The sequence below is a fragment of the Dendropsophus ebraccatus genome, chromosome 1 (genome assembly GCF_027789765.1).
Source record: "Dendropsophus ebraccatus isolate aDenEbr1 chromosome 1, aDenEbr1.pat, whole genome shotgun sequence".
Taxonomy (NCBI): domain Eukaryota; kingdom Metazoa; phylum Chordata; class Amphibia; order Anura; family Hylidae; genus Dendropsophus; species Dendropsophus ebraccatus.
In genome coordinates, this window is record NC_091454.1 from 25243210 (window position 1) to 25266411 (window position 23202).

Here is a 23202-nt window from a genome sequence, read left to right on the forward strand (position 1 = left end):
AGGTTGTGTGTGGTATTACAGTTCAACACCATTCACATTAATGGAACTAAGCTGCATAACCCCACTCAAACTGAGGATAGGAGTAGTGTTGTTTCTGCAAGAAAGTGGCCATGTTTTTCTAAGCCTGGATAGCCCCTTTGAATCACCATCCACCTTTATTCTAAGTCGGATTCTAAGACTACTAATATGTCTTACTTAAGGTGGTAAAACCTCTGCTATTATGTATGGAAACCTATTCTACAGTTCAACTAAAAGAATGGCAGGACGAGGTACAGACATAGCAGAGCTCATTCTACAGGCTCAACAGCGTAAAGGTAGACTAGACAGTCACTTATAAAAGTGACTCAGGCTGTTGCATTCATAGACTGTCTAGTCTAAGCATAGACCAACTATGCACCAGAATCTTCCATAAACACAATTGTGTAGCTGCGGATCTTACGTATTTATACAATCAGGGGAATGGATATGCTACCAGTATACAGGCACCAATAGAACTAATAATACCGCCATACAATCTCCATGTAGTGGTCAGATAATTGCCACTGTCATAGATACTGTCATAGATACAAGGCAAAGGTTTTGATTGAACCCTCAGACCCTGACTAACTGCAAGATACAGCAGGGAAAAGTGTGGACTGCGAGTGTTCTCTGATCAAGATGGTCTCATAATAAGTCTGTGTGAGTATCTCAGTCTAAGACATGAAGAGAAGGTAGTGAAGCCCTCACCCGTGCCCTTCTCTCCCCCCTTTAAAACTTCGAACATGTCTCTAGGATATGTGAAAAGTTTTTCGTTTTTGTAGTTCAAACCGCTAGATAAGACCTCTTAAAATAACCAGACTCCACACCTAGCCCTTTAAAGGGTAACTCAAGTTAAAAAAAAAAGTTTCAGAAAGTTTTCCTGTACTTATCAGCTGCTGCATGTCCTGCAGGAATTGATGTATTCTTTCTAGTCTGACACAGTGCTCTCTGCTGCCACCTCTGTCCATGTCAAAAAATCCCCATAGAAAACCCTCCTGCTCTGGACAGTTCCTGACATGGAAAGAGGTGGCAGCAGAGAGCACTGCTGGGTCAGACTGGAAAGAATACACTACTCCCTGCAGGACATACAGCAGCTGATAAGTACTGGAAGACACAAGAATTTTAAATGGAAGTAATTTACCAATCTGTGACACCAGCTAATTTTCTCTGGAGTGCCCCTTTAAGTTTATACCTTTTATAAAGTAAGAGCATATTGCTAAGATTTATGATTGGTGGGGAGGATCCCAACTGATTCTAACGATAAAAGACCCCCAGGCCCCTCTCCCCAAGGACCACCCTGACACCTTTGCACTTTGCACTATACGATAAAACACGTCTTGCACGTCCCATCTAAAGAAATCTAGAAAAAATCCAGTGTAATTCTGCTTCCCAGCAGAGCCAGTGCCTATACTATAACACAAGGCATGGATCCAGGCATGTGGCTGCAGAGCACGCAGAACATACATGTGCGTATACAGCTGTAAACATCATCCCATGCTTTGTGTTCTCTCCGCCGCCATTACAGGGTTAACAGGTTCTCGGTCTCTTATTCCTGCTCTCCTATTGGCCGCCACTGGCTCTGCCTTGAGTCTTATATTGTGTGATCCCTGGAATGTGTCATTATTCCTGAGTACAGAGAGCGAGCAGCGCTGCTCAGCTGTGACCACATAGGAAAGCCTGTGCTGCCCGGGCCCCCAACATGGGGGCGAAATTCGGATTGTCCTGGCTTCTACCTTGCGTCCTGGCTGCTCTGGTCCAGGCGCAGAAGGACAATGACCAGAAGTCGGTAAGAAATTCAGATCCTCCTTATTTTATCATTGTACCTAAAGATGTAGTAGAGCTGAGTTTGTTATTGGTTGAATTCCTGAATTTCCATTGGGTTGCATTATAGTATATCAGCTCTGCTACATCTGTGCATGGCGCTCAGTGATACATATATCATTTTCTCCGTACTATAATATAAATTACACAGTAGGTTATGCTTACAGAATTTAGCTTTTTTAATCTACTTTTGTTATATTGCTACATTGTTATATACAAATACTTTTAACAGGTATTTAAAGGGGGCGTCCTATCACAGAAAATCCCTTTAATATTAGAGGTATTACAGCGATCAGCTGATCACCCCAGTCCGATTTTGCATCTGTTGTCTGTTCTTCCCGCAATGGCCACTTTTAAAAAAAAAAAAAATTGCATATGGAAAATCAAAGATGGAGGCGACACATAGATACAGCTATATACCTATACAGTCTATAGATCATCTGTACGGATGTGTGCAGGCAAATAACTCCGACCACTACTTTTAGAGCTGAGTAGTGGTCGGTAACCTAGACAACAAGCTGACAATGGAAGGGGAAAAGCAGCATTGATTGAAGCATGGATTGACGCACAATGGGGGAGATTTATCAAACTGGTGCAAAGTAGAATAGTCTTAGTTGCCCCTAGCAACCAATCAGCTTCAACCTTTAATTTTTTAAAGAATCTGTGAGGAATAAAAAGTGAAATCCGATTGGTTGCCAGGGGCAACTAAGACAATACTACTTTACACCAGTTTGATAAATCTCCCCCTATGTATATAGGGCATGTGCTTACCATCCTGGCTGGAGCCTTAGACTGGGCTTATGAGATGGTCCACTGAATGGTCAGCAGATATGTGTAAGGGTATGTTCACACAGGTAACAACCGTGTGTTGGTTTTCATGCGGCTTCTCCAGGGCTGCGTCTGCATGAGGTGAGATGAGCATCTCACCTCAGGCGGCAGAGTCCTTGGGGAGGGCCCTATGGTGCTACTGCTGTACCACTTATTCCTGCCCCCTTCACTGAGTGTGCGACACTAAAGCCTGGGACTTCTAAGAGAAAAGAAGGCAGTGCGGGAGCAGAGAGGAGGTGAGTATATATTGATTATTTTTTGTAAGAGGGCCACCTATCTACTTAGTGCGGGACAACTGTTTACTGGGGAGGGGTGTCTATAAAGTGGGGGTAAACGTTACTTGCTAGAAGGGCATCTATCTACCTAGTGGGGGAAAACTGTTTACTAGCTAAGGAGAGCAACAATCTACCTAGTGGAGGGTGTCTCTTTATTAGAGGGGCAACTATCTATCTAATGGAGGGCAACTGTTAACTAGGGGGGCAACTACCTAGTGGGGACAACTACTTACTAGGGGGCCATTTATCCACTTAGTGGAGGAACGTTTACTTACAAGGGGGCAGCTATCTATTTGATAGGGGACACCTCTACTTCCTGGGGTGTACATATCTATATAGTGGGGGACAACAATTTACAAGTGGGAAACTATCAACCTTTGTGGGGAACAACTGTTTACATACTAGGGAGGGCAGCTATCTATCTGCTGAGGGGTAACGTCTATTACAGCAGAGGCCAACCTAATTTAGGGCACCTACCTACTGGGGGCACCTAGAGGGGTATTACTACCATTTGGGACACTGTAACGAGAAAAGATGAGGATGATGTTGGAAAAGTGTGGACTGTAAACTGCTTGTCTGACAGAGTGATGGCTGGAAGACATAGCGGACGGTCTGGGAGGGATGGAAAAAAAAAGTGTGAGGGTAATGTTGATCTATTTAGAGTGTTTTTTATTCGGTAATGGTATTCTATCATTAGGCCGAGGTAATATGGTGGTCAGCATGTGGTGGTGTTATATGTCACTTGTGTTGCTATTGGTAATAGTGGGCTTCGTATACTGGGATTTATGCAGTCTCTATGTGGTGGTAATACATGGTCATGGTGTGGCGGTAAAACATGGCAGTAATATTAATGATAGTTTCTGTACTGATGGTTGTGTTATGTAACACTATGATGGTAATATATGTACTGGCCATACTCAGGCTCTTTCCTCTGGTGGATTGTATGACATCTTATATACAGATGACATGCTTTGGTTACATAGGCTCGGCAGTCAGTAATGTTTCCTTGCAGAGCTGGGGTCCTGGGGTTCAGTCAGATCAGCCCAACATCTACATGGAGTTGTTATGGTCGGCATCTTCCTCTACAGCCCTCTCCCACCCCAAACGCATTCCTAATATTCCCTGGAGTGTTTGCATGTCCTTGACATATAAAAACTGTAAGTATATATGTGTAACAGGTAATGTATGTCACATAGGGAAAACCTGTACACATTGTGACTGCCCCACCCAGGGCTCAGCAGCAAGATCCACAGTGATCAGGAGTGGGTGATAATAAGAAGAGGCAGAGAGGCCCCCACATCCCATACACCACTCCTATCTATCTATCTATCTATCTATCTATCTATCTATCTCTCTATCTCCTATCTATCTATCTATCTATCTATCTATCTATCTATCTATCTATCTATCTATCTGTCTATTGTATCTATCTCCTATTTATCTATCTATCTATCTATCTATCTATCTATCCTCTATCTATCTATCTATCTATCTATCTATCTATCTCCTATCTATCTATCTATCTATCTATCTATCTATCTATCTATCTATCTATTATCTGTCTGTCTGTCTATCTATCTTCTATCTATCTATCTATCTATCTATCTATCTATCTATCTATCTATCTATCTATCCCTACCCTTAACTAAACTTCACTGAACAGCACTGTGCAGACAAGCATTATCTCCCCCATTGTCCAGTTTCTTTCTATGTAGTTGACCTTTTCTTTTTGGTTTATGTTTATGTGAAAAGCCCCTCCCCCCCCCCCAGTTATATCTGGAGCCCTATATCCCCGGCCCTGTGGTCTGAGCACAGTGTTAGTCAGCACAGCGGTCTCTGGAGCTTTCTGTACAGATCAGCAGGTTGGGCCCTGCAGTCTCCTCCGCACAGGCCGGGGGCGGCTATTTCGTTGTACAAATCCCTCATTGCATTTTGCAGTTAATTGCTTTTCACGGGGCGGCAGAATTATTATTATTATTATTATTCTGGTTCTCTGACAAGCGTGCTGACACAGTCCTTCACAGCCTCCTTTATTGTAAGCTGAGGTGACAGACCACTGTAATTTTGCAGCTTTGTCATGTTAACCTGCCCTTGTTTGTCACCTCCGGGACCAATCCACAATTCCTGCCAGGGGTCTAACAATTACCCTGGGGCCCAATGGTAAAACTTAGAAGGTGTCCCAATCCATGATGACCGACTTCAAACTCAGTAGAACAGTCAGACCATTAAAGACATATAATGTCTTTGGCTTCCTTAATGCACAAGGAATATGCACACAGCGATGTCACAGTACAGGGGTAATACACAGTGATGTCACAGTACAGGGATAATACACACAGTGATGTCACAGTACAGGGATAATACACAGTGATGTCACAGTACAGGGGTAATACACAGTGATGTCCCCATACTGGGATAATACACACAGTGATGTCACAGTACAGGGATAATACACACAGTGATGTCACAGTACAGGGATAATATATACAGTGATGTCACAGTACAGGGATAATACACACAGTGATGTCACAGTACAGGGGGGATAATACACACAGTGATGTCACCGTACAGGGATAATACACACAGTGATGTCACAGTACAGGGATAATACACACAGTGATGTCACAGTACAGGGATAATACACACAGTGATGTCACAGTACAGGGATAATACACAGTGATGTCACAGTACAGGGATAATACACACAGTGATGTCACAGTACAGGGGTAATACACAGTGATGTCCCCATACAGGGATAATACACACAGTGATGTCACAGTACAGGGATAATACACACAGTGATGTCACAGTACAGGGATAATACACACTGATATAACAGTACAAGGATAATACACACAGTGATGTCACAGTACAGGGATAATACACACAGTGATGTCACAGTACAGGGATAATACACACAGTAATGTCACAGTACGGGTATAATACACACAGTGATGTCACAGTACAGGAATAATACACACAGTGATGTCACAGTACAGGGATAATACACACAGTGATGTCACAGTACAGGGATAATACACAGAGATGTCACTGTACAGGGATAATACACACAGTGATTTCACAGTACAGGGGTAATACACAGTGATGTCCCCATACAGGGATAATACACACAGTGATGTCACAGTACAGGCATAATACACACAGTGATGTCACAGTACAGGGATAATACACACAGTGATGTCACAGTACAGGGATAATATATACAGGGATGTGACAGTACAGGGGGGATAATACACACAGTGATGTCACAGTACAGGGATAATACACAGTGATGTCACAGTACAGGGATAATACCCACAGTGATGTCACAGTACAGGGATAATACACACAATGATGTCACAGTACAGGGATAATACACACAGTGATGTCACAGTACAGGGATAATACACAGTGATGTCACAGTACAGGGATAATACACACAGTGATGTCACAGTACAGGGATAATACACAGTGATGTCAAAGTATTAGGCCTGCCAGTGGGTTCTGGTGTTTTGGAGGCTACTTGTCATGGTGGCTGGGAGCTGTAACACCCACCACTGGACACACAGCAACTGGCCCTTGGTTTGGTACGAGGTGTGTTTGGTTGCTAGTGCAGCGGTACATGTGCCCCACTTTAAACAACTTTCAAAGTTTACTTGGAAAAGGTCAAAAATAGTCCCAAACAGTGCTGTGGTACTTAGTTCAAAAATCAATAATAATAGACCAAAAAGTCTATAGGTAAATTGACAGAAGAACTGAAACAAGTGTCAGGGACCGGATAGGAGGGCCCTTGCCTAATGTACTATGTACTCTGCCGGGATGTGGAGAAGTGTCTCTGGTGTTTGACGAATCCTCGGACTCACGTATGGATGAGTCCCAGTTATCTCACCCAACCGCCTTCTGCCCCACAATGTCGGGTTTCTGTCCTACTGGGGTAGAACGAGTCCCAGGTCTCTACTTTGGGTGGAGGTGGCTTCTAGTGTCCTTCATACAAAGTTGAGCGTTTTGTCAGTAGAGAGCGGCTTGCTGGCACTGTGCTCTACTGCAGGTCCAGTCTTGAGTTATCCGTCCCTTTTCTCTAAGGTGGTTGACTGTCCTGTTTAGCTGTAAGTCCACGGCATAGGCAAGGATGAAGATTCCCTTGTCTCCGGTTTCCCTAGAGGTCTTTTCTAGCAGTCCATAATGGTTGGGTAACTAGCTGCAGGAACAACTATATACACATCCTGCCTGGCCTGTAGCTAGGCACCAACTACTAAAGGAAGTTGTCACTATAAACTAAGTGAGTGTATAGCTAGACGTAGTGTTAGCTGCAGCTGTGCTGTGAGAGTGTGACATCTAGTGGTTGAAGTAAGGAACAGCGGCCTCCTGTCCTAACCTGCGACACTAGAGAGATACACTTTTACCAAGGTGTAAGAAGAAGAACAAAACAAAAGTAATTTTTTAAATAACAGAATAATTTATACATTGATATCACAAACGTAGGGTAATCTAAGGAATCCGCTCAGTGACAAGAAAGCACAGGAGTCATACAAGCTAGAGCTAATACTGTATACACCATATGTCATAGCACAGGTAGAACACATAGAATTAAAGGTCATCATGTACACCGTCACATAACAACACAGGAAGGCACAACATACCGATGTCACCATGCAAATAAAACCAACAGGTGATATCATAGTACAGGAATAATGGAAAATGTTACTCCCCTGTCCTATCACTGTGCGCACATAGATGTACATGTATTTTTAATCTATAGCCTTTGCATGTAAAGGAGCCCTTTTCTGCTTCATGCTGCCTGTGGTTCAAACAGCATGAATCTAAATACACTGGGCTCTCCAGGCTAAGATGTAGTCCCATAGTCTATGTCTGATATCGGAACTCACCCAAAATACTGCACCGATTTCATTTTATATCGAGATTCCTGCATGGGGGGGGGGGGGGGGGATGCATACACCCATACACAGACTAGTTGTACAGGTGGATGCATTACCAAAACCGAAGCAGGTACATACACGCTGTAACACATGCCGCCTACTCGCAGTTTAGTGACACTCCTCTGACTATACTACAGCGCTGATAATCTGGAAAGTGATGAGTAACTGAGTCACGCTGCCATTGTTATACAATTATATATGTGCGTCTATATTCCCACAATGGGCAGGAGGCACAGGTGTATGCAAATTCAAATATCACAGGGCCCAGAACCCTCATTTATTACTATAAAGAAATGCTGCCCCCTACTGACTGATCTAACCTTTGTATAACTGCCTTGTGTAAAGGATAGAGACAGAACGGGTGACGGCTTTGGGGCCCTTGGAGGAAGGAGGGGCCCAGTCCTGTCCCGTTCTCTTCTGGGTGCAGAGCTCTCATCTACATTGTTGGCAAACAAAGGTGTGTGGGCATTGATCCAAGGATAATGGGAAGAACACAAAGGGGGTCACCACTTTTTGATTTTGTATACCATAGGCCTAAGGTCACCATGACAATATGCAGCGTGCAGCAAAACACTATAGTCCTATGTAAGTCTCATAGTCCCCCTCCCTCCTTTCTCCGCTTTGTCATTCAGCCCCATGTTAGCGTCCACCTGGGACATGGCTCATCAGCAGACACTTGGCTGTGACGGCAGCGCTGACTGTCAGTATATACTGATAACATAGAGCGGTGCCGGCTGAATCCTTAGAGCATATCCTAATTATAACTACAATATTGGACATCACTGTGCAGGGATTAGATGGCGCTCGGCTAATGGAAAAGTACTGTGTGTTGGAGAGAAGACTCATCCAGAGGACGTTAATTTTATGTACTATACGAACAGTGAAATGTCAGCACCCCCAGCCTTACTTACATATACAATACAAGCCATGAAGGCGGATGTAACGCTATGATTAGTGTTAAGTGGAGAGGCCAAAGAGTTCGCGTTCGGCAATGTTCTCCAAACCAGAACGATCGCTGTTTTTTCTATAAATCAGTATCGTAAATGGATAAAACTAGTATCATATACTAGGAGCAGAACATCTCCTGCCAGCAGGCCGGCCGTAAAGGTTCAAAAACACCACCATCAGGACTTTGCATGTGATACTTTTCCATTGGGTCTGTTCTTATAATGCCACTATTCCTGTAGTGTCACCTGTTTCACCCCAGCTCTGCTGCATCCATACATTTCATTACTGTATCTGGGTCATGTGATCTCTGATCACCCACCCACCCACCAAACTGCATTTTTTTTCCTTTTCAAATCTGCTATGAATCCCATGATGCACCAGGACAGCATAACGTGGGCAGCTGAAGCAATTTCCTCATCTCTGCCAACTGCAAGGATAGTGTAATAATAGATGAGATTGTAAATACAGTATACAGTCAGATCCATTATAACTGTGTGACAGGAGCTGTAAAGTCATTGTCAGTAACTGTGATAGGAGTTTCTGTCCTTGCGGCTTCTTCATACAGGAGGTTCTGCTGGCTGAGATGGTGAATCCATTGGGAGCACAGAAACACATGTAAATTCCAGTGGGTCACCATGAGATCAAATATCACCCAACTGAAGACTTAAGAACTTATTTGTGTCATTGATCCCCTCTCTAAAGAGAGCTGCAACATACATGGGCAACCATTCATCTAAAGGTGTAGGTGAAGATGTAGGTGTAATTTTTATTAAAGTATTGTATTGCCCCAAAAAGTTATACAAATCACCAATATACACTTATTACTGGAAATGCTTATAAAGTGCTTTTTTCCCTGCGCTTACTACTGCATCAAGGCTTCGCTTCCTGGATAAAATGGTGATGTCACTTCCTGGATAACATGGTGATGTCACTTCCTGGATAAAATGGTGATGTCACGACCCGACTCCCAGAGCTGTGCGGGCTGTGGCTGCTGGAGTGGATGATGGCAGAGGGATGCTCAGTGCCCCTCCAGTGCCCTGTGTCAGTCAGTGTCCCCCTGCCATCATCCTCTCCAGCAGCCACAGCCCGCACAGCTCTGAGAGTCGGGTTGTGACATCACCATGTTATCCAGGAAGTGACATCACCATTTTATCCAGGAAGTGACATCACCATATTATCCAGGAAGTGACATCACCATGGTATCCAGGAAGTGAAGCCTTGATGCAGTAGTAAGTGCAGGGGAAAAAAAAACTTTATGTGCATTTCCCGTAATAAGTGTATATTGGGGATTTGTATAACTTTTGGGTGGCAATACAATACTTTAATAAGAATTTTTGCTGGACTTCTCCTTTAATATTTGCAGTGAGAACCATAGTTCAATAGAAGGAAGAGCTCAATTATTTTCCTGGAACATATCCCAAATCCAGTGTGGTGCTCTGTTCCCATGTGAAGAACTAGGCACAATGGTGCAATGTGAATAGCGCTGTACTTTTAACCTTTATTCTGACTTGACATCATTCTGCTACCAGAGATTAATATAAGGAGGCAATTATTCTTACTTTTCTATATGAGAAGCTGCAGTTTGTTATACTGTGTCTTAAATAAGGAACATTTAGTGCACATGAGTCCAGGTGATGTATTGCCATAAAATAAAATTTCTGGGCTATATTATTGTATCTTTCTAGCACCATCCTCCTGTTATTCCTCTTGGAATTGTATGAGTGTTACCATCTGCCTTGCAATAAGGTGTTGGGCACATTTGGTATGTGAAAAAAACTAGAAAGTGAGAGTGGTCAATCAGTGGAAAGAACAGGGAGAGACCTGTATGGCTCAATAGACTTGTATTGGAGGTCCATCCAGGTCATGTGACACACAATAAGAGCAGGCTTCTCCTGGCCCGATCTCAGGATTGGTTGGGCTCCTCTGAACACTCATCCATCCAATGAAAATATTTCTCTATGATATACAAAAAGTTTCTATTTGGGACAGCTGCACCTTATGGTCCGCCTTTCTTCTGGAAGGTTCCTACAGTTTAATAGTAGGTAATCCTTTCTCAGCCACATTACTGCCTGCACCAAAGCAGCGCATAACATGCAGCATAAAACAGGGGAACAACGAAATGCTGAGTTCTAAGAAAAATTCTGAACTGTTATTTTCTGAGTACAAGTATTACTGAAATAGACATAACAGGAAAGCAGGCACTCGGTAGGGTCTGACTCAAGACACTCAAAACACCCCACCACCCTTTTCTTGTTTATCAGGCATAGCTCTGTGCATTTTCAGTATCTGTGTCTGGTACTGCTGCTGCTCCTGGCAACGGGGTCCCATTCAAGTGAATGACAAAGAGCTGCAATACCAGGTGCAGCCACTACAGAATGCATGGTGCTGTCCAGGTAAATGGGAAAGCAGCGCTTACTGAAGTGCTGCAGTGTCTACACTCAGCTGATTGATAGGGGTGCTAACAGTTAAGATCAAAGCAATCTGATATTGGTGGCCTATTAGACAAAGCAATTTTTAAAGACTAACGAGAAACGATAGCAAACAAGATTGTTTATTGTTAACCTGAAATCATTTACCATATTACACAGATGGATAATCGTAAGTTGCAATTGTTACAACCATCATTAGTAAGATCGTTTACTCCATCTGATCCCAGCAAAAGAAGGAACGATTTGAGATTACACTGAACGATTAGTGAAGGAAAGTGGAATCACAATGATCATTTAAAGTCGAAGGAAATAACGATTTTCGGCGTGATAATCACCCATTGTAATAGGGCCCTATGAATAACCTTAAAGGAACAGTCCAGTGAAAATTTTATGTTAAAGTATTGTATTGCCCCCCAAAAGTTATACAAATCACCAATATAGACTTATTACGGGAGATGCTTATAAAGTGCTTTTTTCTCTGCACTTACTACTGCATTAAGGCTTCACTTCCTGGATAACATGGTGATGTCACTTCCTGGTTAACATGGTGATGTCACTTCCTGGATAACATAGTGATGTCACTTCCTGGATAACATGGTGATGTCACTTCCTGGATAACATGGTGATGTCATGACCCGACTCCCAGAGCTGTGCGGGCTGTGGCTGCTGGAGAGGATGATGGCAGGGGGACACTGAGGGACATAGGGCACTGGAGGGAAACTGAGCATCCCTCTGCCTTGATGCAGTAGTAAGTGCAGGGAAAAAAAGATTTCCCGTAATAAGTGTATATTGGTGATTTTTATAACTTTTGGGGGCCAATACAGTACTTTAATAAAAAATTTCGCCGGACTTCTCCTTTAATAGACATTCCAGCAATAATCTTAATTTACCCTCTCATTATAAGGCTGGTGAGGGTAAACAGACAACCTGCCCCCCCCCCTCCCACTTATGGGGTACTCTGTTTGTCAAGCAGGGGGAGTTGCCTGTTACCCTTACCAACCTTATTCATTGGCACTGAAGTGCTCAGATTTCAGACTAAAGGACATGTTCACACTGAGTAATTTCAGACAGAATTTCCATGCACATTCCACCTCAGTGTGAATTGTACCTGAAGCCAATTGATTCAATGGGATTTCAGTGACCATGTCCACAGTCATTTCCACATGTACATTCCTGAAGCCGATCTGAATTCTTCTGGAAGAATTGACGTTAAACACCCTATTACACACACCCAGATTTATTTGACGAATTTACTTACTTACGTTCTTGTTTGTCTCAGGTTGACTGCCACAGTTCTGTCCCGGGAACCATCTACGACTACGCAGCCCTCACTCTAGAGGGGAGTCAGCTCATCCCCTTTAAACAGTTCGAGGGGAAGACACTCCTGATTGTGAATGTGGCTACATACTGAGGGCTCACCATGCAGTACCTAGGTAAGACATGAAAACAGAAATTGAGGACTGGACATTTTGATATCTGAGACTCAATATCCTTCAATTTTGTATATGGAGGGGGCCAGGCTTCCTCTCTGCCTTGCCGCACTCCCCCCCCCCCCCCCCCCTCCATCACTGGAGTTCCCAACACAGGACAAGTTGAGATCAGTTGATTGTTATGGGACTCTCCTAAAAATTAGGTCTTGTTTAAAGTGGACACCCTCCTTTAAAGGAGAAGTCCCGTGCAAATTAAAAAATATTTGGCAAGCAGGGGGATGTGGGAACATAATAAAGAATGTATACTTACCCATCTCAGTGCCTCTACAGCGCCTTTGGCTTCCTGCAGCTGCAATGTCATGTACCTGGCTGATGGATTGCCCAATCAGTGACTGGGGAGGGGCAATCCATCAACGAGGCTGTGGTGTTGCAACAGCAGCAGACGGGCTGTGACATACCAGGAAGCCGTGAGAAAATGACATCAGGTGGTTGTCAGAGATTGAGATTGAGAGTGACGCTACGGAGGCATAGGGACAGGTAAGTATACATTCTTTACAATGTTCCCAATGTTCCTAGTGATTTTATTTTCTCCTTTAAATGAATTAACGAAACAAATTTATTTACTCTGCGTGACCTGCTAGGATCAAGTTTGTTCTTTATTTAGCGCTCATTATTTTACAGAATAAAATATTTACCAAGTTAAATATGGGATGGTGTTGTGTCAATAGGATCTTTATAGCGGATGTGCGGGTGTGACGAACATATTTTCTTTCATGTCACATCACTCCCACCACATGATGAAGGAACATGGATGATAAGATACAAGGCAAAAAACTAAGACAATGTAATATTCAGTAATGGATATTTGTCAATCCCAATACTATATTACCTATATTCTATATGCAAAACTATACATCTGTTATGGGGCCCATAGACTGAAGGAGAAGTACTGGAACAGTCATTCTGTTTGTAACTAGAGTACAGATGATGGTGGTTATCTGCTATCTGGCCTTGGCTGTCCAAATATGATGGGAATTGTAGTTTTACAACAGCTGGATGGGCCGCGGGTTCCCTTTCTCCAATCTACAAGACCTTGGTTACATGATTGTATTGGAGACTCAGTGTCCATTACTCTCAATGTAATTCTAGTTCTGTGTACAATCCCTTTAAGTATCAGATAAAGTAATAATGTTTGCTACTATTTTCAGAACTGAATGCACTACAAGAAGAACTGGGCGCCAATGGGTTTGTCATCTTGGGGTTTCCCTGCAATCAATTTGGTCTACAAGAACCTGGAAGTAATGAGGAAATTCCTTTAGGATTGAAGTAAGTAATAAACAGAGCAGATGGTGTTTTAGAAACCGGTTTAGAACCTGGAGTAAGTTAAAGACTATGGTGTCCAACCTGTGGCTGCGAAGCTGGAAACTACAAATCCCAGCATGACCGGACAGCCATGATTGGAAGTTGTGGTCTCCCAACAGTTAGAGAGCCACAGATTGGAGATCAAGTCTTGCAGAGTATAATACCTGACGATCTTCTTTGTTTCCTCCAGATATGTCCGTCCTGGTAATGGCTTTACTCCAAATTTCCAGCTGTTTGAGAAAGGAGACGTCAATGGAAAGAAAGAACAGAAAGTATTCACCTTCCTGAAGGTATCTAGGACTTTCCATTCTCAAAATATGTAAAGTCAAGGTTGAAGATGCCTACCAGTTACTTTTACCATCTCCCTATTGAGATCCTTGGATGATTCCTGTGTGTGTATTTTGGAGTTAGGCTTGATAGCTGTTGGCTGAAAGACCATGAGGGGGATTTAACACAACCAGTATATGAGTACGCCGGTCTTAAATTAGGCCCGCCTCCATTTCCCCGGTTAAATTCATTAAATCTGCGCCCGACGCAACAAATCTATGCCTGCTTCCAGCTAGTGTACATTTGTATCATAATAAATGCACCCCCCAGCTCCCCCTGCCCGCCCATCGGGTGAGAGGGATACGGAGGGAGTATCTTCTCCTTCTACCTGGTGTACACCCCTGCCGTAACTTTTATAAATATTCCCCCATACGTGTATGGCCATCTTTATGGTGTGAATACTTGACCCTTGGCTTATTCCTATCCCTTGTTTGTCCTCACTATATTACCCTTGACAAAAATACACATCTAGAGGATGGATATTTTTTTTTCTTTACTTCATGGTACATAAAGAAAACGACAGAAATTACCCTAAATCATACATGAACATTCTGGCTTTATGAAACACCCCTCAAACTAATTAAAAGAAATGACACATTTTTCTAAATCAAGTGGAGGTGAAAAAATAAATTTACATCTTGAAAACAAACCACGCCATAGGTCTACATATGTAAACAAGTCTGTAGTATAATTGTATGAAGACCTTACAAAATTGGGGACTTGACTAGCTGAGAAAACATGGCCACTACAAGAAAATTGTCAAATGAAACAAAAGAAATTTAGAACGTTTATAAAAAAAAAAATTATAATTAAATTCCAATACAGAGTGTGGCAAAAGATGTTGGTTGTTCCCAGTCAACTCTGGATTAATAAAATGGAAGGTTATAAAAGGAGAATATACGGTAAGACCAAGGAAGATGTGTCAGCATACAAAAAGAGAAAGTGATATGCCTGGAAAATAATAAATACAGAACAAAACAAACAAAAATTTCCAAATATTTGTAAGGATTGGATGAAAGTGAAACATATAAAGAACATATAATAATTTTTCTCATTCAATCAATAGAAAATAGGTCATATATAGGTCATAAATAAGTCATTTTCAGGATGATATTGCAATATGCCACAAAGCAAAGCTTTTTTTTTTTTTTAAAGGAAAAACTTATCATCTCAATGACAAAGCCAGTAGATATCAATGAGTTTTATGGTGGAAATTAAAAAAAAACAAAAAACACAATGGTCTGAGACAAGGCTCTATTCTGCGAAGCCAATCCATCGCAGCTGTACCAGAAAGTCGGGAGCACAATAATCATCATAACAATTCAGGAACAATAAAATATTATTGATTATTCCACAATGTTTTCCCCTCTACTTGATCTGAAAAACATTTAAATAACTTTCTTTCTTTTTTTCCCCCCAAAAAGCCAGAAAAGTTCAATTTTTTATTTCTATTGTTCATATGCTTCAAAGTATAAAAAAAAAAAAAAAAAAAAAGGGCAATCGGACCAACCAGGTCTTGGGCTTTTAAGCCCCAGGGACTGAGTAAACTTTAATAACATGCATCCTGTCTGTTCTTCTCAGAACTCCTGTCCTCCTGTCGGTGATACCTTGGGCAACCCATTAAATCGTCTGTTTTGGGATAACCTCAAAGTCAACGATATCAAGTGGAACTTTGAGAAGTTCCTTGTCGGACCCGACGGACGTCCCGTGAAACGTTGGCATCCCCGAACGCCAGTCACTCAAGTCCGAAGAGACGTGATGGCCTACCTGAAGTCACAGTCACATGGAATCGAAAGGATCCTCATGATGGAGAGGGAGGAGCAGTAGACACAATCGTGCTTAATGTTACGAGGCTTGTTTATATATAGATATATATTTTTTGTGCTCTTTTGTGCCAAGTCTTCGAGCAGTCAGTAGGAGACAGAAGATTCTCTGGAGAGTCCATCAATATGAAAGATAGGTCAGAAAGCACACGTGTGGGACCTATCCAGAAACCAGAATTTTGGTAGATTGCCGTTCAGTGCATTCCGGCAACTCTACCGATCTGGGATGTGCTCTCTAGCCGAACCTGAGGTCTTCTCCTTGCTGCCTGAGCTCAATGGTGAAGCTTTATCTGTGCTGGTACTCAATAAACATCGTTCACATACGGATTTTTGAGGTCTTTTATGGTTTGGTAGGAACTAATTTGGTGGGAATGGGTGGGTAAGAAGGATTACTACGAAGAGGTTGGATGCAGTTTTAAGGAGTCCTGGATATGGCCATAGCCATAGGAACAGCCCCTCCGCTCAACGCTACTACTCAACACAAAAATTCAGTCACTTGAAAAAAAATCTTTATTAATTTATATGGAATGTGACATATTATAAACATATTATATTATATAACATACAAGCCTATAAGGCTATTACAGGTAATTGAAGGGATTGTTAAATGTTCTAACAGTGAACTGTACAATCATTAATTTAACATGGTTTATTACATAGTCCACATACAACTCTATGTGTTTGATAATTAGAAGGTACATGCATCATTTAACATTGAATAAGATTATAAGAAAAAAAGATCAGTTGTTGTTGTTATTTGAGAAAGAGCGCCACCTCTTGGCGTGTTTGGTACTGCAGTTTAACGCATTTGCACTTCAGCTGCAATACTGGACAAAACCCATGGGCAAGCGTGGTGAGAAAAAAAGAACAGATGATTTTTTCTTTTTTATCCAAGACCTTGAGGCTATGTTCACACTACGTACTGATAAGCGCAAACAACAACCATTGTTGTAAAACAATGACCGGAATAATGTTTATGATCGTTAATTCTGGCCGTTGTTTTACAATAACAGCCTTGGTTTAGTGTTAAACAACAGCCGTTCTCTAAAGAACGGCCGTTGTTGGTATATAGTGGGAACATAGCCTAAGAGTACAGGTCTAAAGTAATGTCTACTACCATTTAAAGCCCAGTGTAGGAACATTTCTTATCTGTCACAAGCCGAAGAACGAATGGAATTTGCGTCATGGTTTTATTGATTTTTCCCGCTGGCATCCATCAGTCTGTTTCTGTCAACGATTCAGATGAATGGCTACAACATCTTTCTGTTAGACCAGGCTATTCATTTATCAAAGTATTGGCATAAGTGTTTCTTAACTTCAAGGACCCCATCAGGTCAGGATTTCACAGAATGGGATCGGGTCTTTTCTGGAAAACAGAGCATCAGATCACAGGGATACCCGATATCCAACTGATCTACAACAATAACTTCTATCGCTATTCTACTGTTCTGTCCCATGAAATTGGCCAAACCTAAGATCGCACCTGTCTGTAAGGCAACTGGATGAAACAGAATCCCTCCCCCCTTTGTCTGCCAACCACAATAGCCTTGTCCTTATAACAGCTAAAAACAGAAGGGAATAAAAAGCTCCTCTTGTTCTATATTTGGTTCCCATTCCTAAGCCGTAAAGTAAATGGATCCACCAAGGATACACTGGGAAAATGGGATTTCGCTCCTTTGAGGTATACCATAGTATTGGTACACCAAACAGCACATACAAGATATCATCATATGTCGAGTCAATCTGCTGGTCTAGTTTATTATATATTATTCGGTTACGAGATCTTTCTATCTACTGCACAGAACTACATAGCGGATGTGGTCAGGGTTAAATTGGTGGCATGGGCGACAACACCCATCATTCTGTACTGACCAAGCAAACCATCTAGCCAAATAAAATCTCAGTACAAACTTCTTATTCCTAATATTTAACATCTAAATCCCAACTCTTAACCCTGCCAAGGAACAGCCCCCATAACAACCCAGACGTGGCTCCTTTAGCAGGATGACCCCACTAAGCTGAACCTGATGGGACCCAATGTAAAATAGACATCTGTGCCGCCATCTAACACACGCCATTTGTGGTGTCATCTAATATAGAAGAGGGGACTTTGGGTCCACTAGGGCTATGGTGTGACGGCTACCTCTACATCCTCTATAGCCACAAGACAATACGGTGAACCATCTGATCTCCAAGGCCTACAAGCCTATGCTGCTCATATACATGCAACTATACTGTAACAGGTGAAAAAAAAACTCCTTCCTTATGAACGTGCTCTTTTCAACACTCTTGAAGACTCTGAAACCTCTATGCTTCCAAGACGACCATGACCCTTCCTTCTTACTTGCTCTACCAGCTGCCTGCGTACAGTACACAGGTTACATGTAAAATAAGGCAGGATCCCATTAGGCTTTGTGATGGATTGTATTATTATATGTCTCCTTAGATTCATGTTGACCAGTCATCATCTGCTATGGCTTTGAATTAGCTTAATGTATATAGTATATCATCATCACATAATCTAAGCCTGGGTCACTACCGCTCTATAAGTCACATTACTGGCCCTATAAGTCCACACAAAAACGGCCACCACTGCAGTGAGAAGATCGAGCCTTTTACTTATTTATTTCAGTGTTTAAATATTAAAAAACAAGATATTTTGTTAAACGTAACTCTATTCTATTAGTCCATTCCGCCTGTACACGCCGAACAAAGAGCGCTGGAGGACTACTGTACGTAGGTGTTACTAGCTCTCAGCAATCATCTCTGCAGGTAAGCTGCAGAGACCATACAAATTCTGCTTTTCTTCCTGTCCCTCCTGCCGAGAAGGTTGGAAACACTTTTGGGGCTTTTAGGCAAAACCAAACCTGTGCTCTGTATCTATGTATGTCAGTGCCTTCACTGTATAGCATCACTACTACAGACACGGCAGGGAAATACTGGGGGTTCTTCTCCTTAATTCATCTGTATATATATTTTTGACTAAACATTGGTATATGTTGGGAAGGAAGGTGGGGTGGGGGATGGAAGAGGAGGAAAGCAAGTCAGGAAGAGAGGAAAAAAGGAGGTGGGGAAGAGGGAGGAAAATACAGAATGTATAGGATGAAAGCATGTGAGGTATGGAGAGGAAGGAAGAGATTGCAAGAAGGAAGGAAGGAAAGGGGAGGAAGGAAGGAAGGAAGGAAAGGGGAGAATGCAAGGAGGAGGAAGGAAAGGGGAGAATGCAAGGAGGAGGAAGGAAAGGGGAGAATGCAAGGAGGAGGAAGGAAAGGGGAGAATGCAAGGAGGAGGAAGGAAAGGGGAGAATGCAAGGAGGAGGAAGGAAAGGGGAGAATGCAAGGAGGAGGAAGGAATGACAGAAGGAAAAGAGAAGCAAATGGGGAGCAAGGATGCATAGAAAGAAAGGGGAGGAAGAAAGGACAGAAGGAAGGATGTAAAGAAGAAAAGGGAAGGAAAGGGGAAGAAGGAAGGAAGGACAGAAGGAAAGGGGAGGAAGAACAGACAGAAGGAAAGGAGAGGAAGGAAGGAGGGACTGAAGGTAAGGGGATGTTGGAAGGAAGGAAAGGGGAAGATGGAAGGAGGAGGAAGGAAAGGAAGAAAAGGGGAGGAAAGACAAAAAGAGGAGGATGGAATGACAGAAGGAAAGGGAAGGAAGGAAATGGGGAGCAAGGATGCATAGAAAGAAAGGGGAGGAAGAAAGAACAGAAGGAAGGACGTAAAGAAGAAAAGGGAAGGAAAGGGGAAGGAGGAAGGAAGGACAGAAGGAAAGGGGAGGAAGGACGGACAGAAGGAAGGACGTAAAGAAGCAAAGGGGAAGAAGGAAGGAAGGACAGAAAGAAAGGAGAGGAAGGACGGAAGGACAGAAGGAAAGAAGGGGTAGCAAAAGGGAGAAAGGTGAAAGGAGAAGGAAGGGAGATTGAGAAGGGAAAAGGAAGAAAGGATGATAGATCGAGAGACGTAAAGGAAGGAAGGGAGATCAACAGAAATGGAAGGTAGAGGGAGGGAAAAAAGGGAGGGAAGGAACAGAAGTAGGAAAGGAGGGAAAAAAGGGAGGGAAGAAAGTAGGAAGGAAAGAATCATAAGAGGGGGAGAAAGTGAGATGGAAAAGGGGAATGAATGGGATTAAGTAGGGGAAAAGATAAGGATTTTATTATATTGGTTACAAAATCTCTTGCATTGAGGTAAAGACTCTAATAGATACACATAATATTACACATATAAACAGTCATGTGCCCCTATCCTCCTACAGTACACAGAAGGATCAGCGAGTGGTTTGATAGGATGTATAATCTTCTGATCTAAGCCATCCAGTGCATACGTCCTGGTCTGGTCATGCCTGACCTGATCCTTCTCCTCATTCATAAGGTTGTGTGTATTGACCTCACACCTAGTCTGGTGGAGGTGTGAATATGAGCAAATCTTGACTCTTTTTGGCAGACCCTCAGGTTTGCCTCTGAGAATTCAGGGCTCCTTTCTTTCCGCCATCTGTAAAAGACAATGAACAAAACTTTAATATGGCCGATAACCGAAAGTTCATTAAGGGTCCATTTACACAGAAAGATTATCTGCCATAGATTTGAAGCCAAAGCCAGGAACAGACTATAAACAGAGATCAGGTCATAAAGGAAAGACTGAGATTTCTCCTCTTTTCAAATCCATTCCTGGCTTTGGCTTCGAATCTTTCTGTGTAAATGGACCCTAAAAGATTGCAATGTAAATGCTGCCAGAATATTGAGCGACAATGGATACGACCACATCAGGCGAGTTCCGTGCAGGAGCCCTATTCTGATTTAATAGTGCTCGTAAACGGAACATACCTGGGGGGGTGGTATCAATTGTGAGCAACTGCACGCCGATCAGGTGGAAATAGCTTGCCCACTTACCAGTCTCCTTTCTAGATTTAGGAATCTCCGCTCCTTTCGGATTGTGAGGTCTTGGGGGAGCGTTGGCGCCTCTCCACTGATAGGCTGGCTGTAAATAAAAATTATTACATTAAATCTAAGTATAAAAATTAATAGAAAAGAAGACGTTTGCACAGTAGGCAACTCACCGGTGGGGCATTTGGGAGATCCTGAACCTGACTGTGCTCCGGACCAACCACTGGTGGAGGATAACAGATTGGCCAGTCCTCATATCCCTGATACATTATGGCAGGTGGGCTATAAGGATACTGGTATGGAGGACAGGCAGGACCCATGTGATGGTTTATGATGTATCTCTCCCCTATAGCCTAAAAAATATAGGAACAGATACATAAATACAAACTATAGCCTAAAAAATATAGGAACAGATCTATAAATTCAAACTGGTGGAGCTTAGAAATGGGCAGCCCAATGTAAAATGGCTATAGTGACATGAGTCAAGTTGGAAAATATTATGACAGTTTTGAATATTATAACTCAATGCAATGATGTGAAGTTTTTACACAACCCTGAAGGTTCTCTAGGTTCTCTATGTAGACTTAGGTGTTTCCATGGTAACAGACTACAGAAAAAACAGTGCAGTCTGATCCTGCAGTCAAATTCCCTTCCATCTTTTCCTAGGTGAAAAGCAATTGGTTTGAACTACGAGGTTGCTGGACCTTGGATTGGTCCCAGCATGGTGGCACAGGCAACTGCTGAGAGGGAAGCAGGAGCAGAACAGTGCCGATGGCAGGTAGCCCAGCAGCTGTGTCTTCTAGGGGGCGCCACACGCTAAATTCCTACTTCTTGTTACTATACAATTGGTTGCTTAACAAGAAGTAGACAATAAATGGAAAACAGTATGACCAATGATCAGACTACACAACAAGTTTTTTTGTAGTCTGTTACCATGGAGACAGATAGGCCTGCATAAAAGCTAGACACAAAATAGTAAGATACAGACTGCTCTTGTGTAACCATACTTATTCTTCAATCGGTGGCTAAACAGCACAGCCCTGGGCAGGTCAGGAAGAGTAGGGACATGCTTGTCATGCTTAGTCAGTGCAGACCATGGTAATGACCTGGTTGATGGTATAAAAGGTTTCCTAATACAACTCCTTTGCTAGTGTACCACTCAATCCTACTGTAAGTCTTTTTATCCCATGGACTGATTTAATGGCATACTTTATATTTTGCTTTGCACAGTACAAGTACTTTTACTTATCTCCATCCAGAGATGAAGTAACGGAACCAACGTAACAAACCTCTGACAAACACTTAGCCGCAGAGAAACTACTTAGAGCGGACGTGGATGGAAAGACTGAATAGCCATTAGTGTCCCGAATGTAGAAACTCACTGTAGCGTAACATTGTATGATTTCATTAATGTAGAAGGATGACGCAGGTCCAGTGACTCAGTGGCTGAATCAATAATATACAGGACTAATCTCTGGCCTATAGCTTGTAGAGACTGCTGCTTCATGGTTTGTTTGAATCTTCAGATTGATCAGATTTTCTTCTTCACCTTCTAGGACCCATACAGAGTCATGGGGGGGGGGGGGGGGGGGGGGCTTGTTCTAATTTTAAAAATCTGTTGTTTTTAATTGAACCATAATTTTATTCCCCTTTCCCTTCCATATTATTGGTGATCTGCTCCACCCCATACTTTCTCACCCAACCTGTGGCATCCACATTGAAAACCTGCATCTCCTTACCAGAACGAAAAAGAGATTATCAAGAGCGTCTCTCACTCTGGAGGACCTCTCCTGTCCTACATTACATGGACAACCTATTGATTTGTATGTAATGCCTATATTCTCCTGTGGTTACACTGTAGGGAAACTACAGATTACTGCTGATCGCTAAGGATCTTAGACTTTGTGGTCTCCTTATTGTCAAAGGACCCTAACAAATAAGAATGTCCAAAGCGGAGAACCCCTTTAGTAGTTAAAGTGGTTATCCAGGTTTCTGTCAAACCAACTGGTTTTAGAAAGTTAAACATATTTTTTTATGTACTTCTATTTAAAAATGTCAAGTATTCCAGTACTTATCAGGTGCTGTATGTCCTGCAGGAAAAGGTGTGTTCTTTGCAGTCTGATACAG

The 23202-nt window shown here is 42.4% G+C and overlaps 2 protein-coding genes across 3 annotated transcripts in view; one reads left to right on the forward strand and one right to left on the reverse strand.

Annotated features, from left to right (window-relative positions):
- The first annotated feature begins 1631 nt into the window (after positions 1-1631).
- GPX3 (glutathione peroxidase 3) lies at positions 1632-16525 on the forward strand. The gene is made up of 5 exons (XM_069969120.1): positions 1632-1804; positions 12536-12689; positions 13895-14012; positions 14239-14338; positions 15957-16525. Exons 1-5 carry the CDS (start codon positions 1718-1720, stop codon positions 16200-16202), a joined length of 705 nt encoding a protein of 234 aa, XP_069825221.1. The 5' UTR covers positions 1632-1717; the 3' UTR covers positions 16203-16525.
- Positions 16526-19208: 2683 nt separating this feature from the next.
- TNIP1 (TNFAIP3 interacting protein 1) overlaps positions 19209-23202 on the reverse strand; it is a 43686-nt gene continuing 39692 nt past the window's right edge. For both annotated transcript variants that reach the window (XM_069969122.1, XM_069969121.1), the window contains exons 16-18: positions 21249-21428; positions 21082-21169; positions 19209-20683 (exon numbers count right to left, since the gene is read on the reverse strand). In XM_069969122.1, coding sequence (XP_069825223.1) covers positions 20640-20683; positions 21082-21169; positions 21249-21428 — 312 coding nt within the window. In that variant the 3' untranslated portion in view covers positions 19209-20639. The remainder of the gene's footprint in view (positions 20684-21081; positions 21170-21248; positions 21429-23202) is intronic.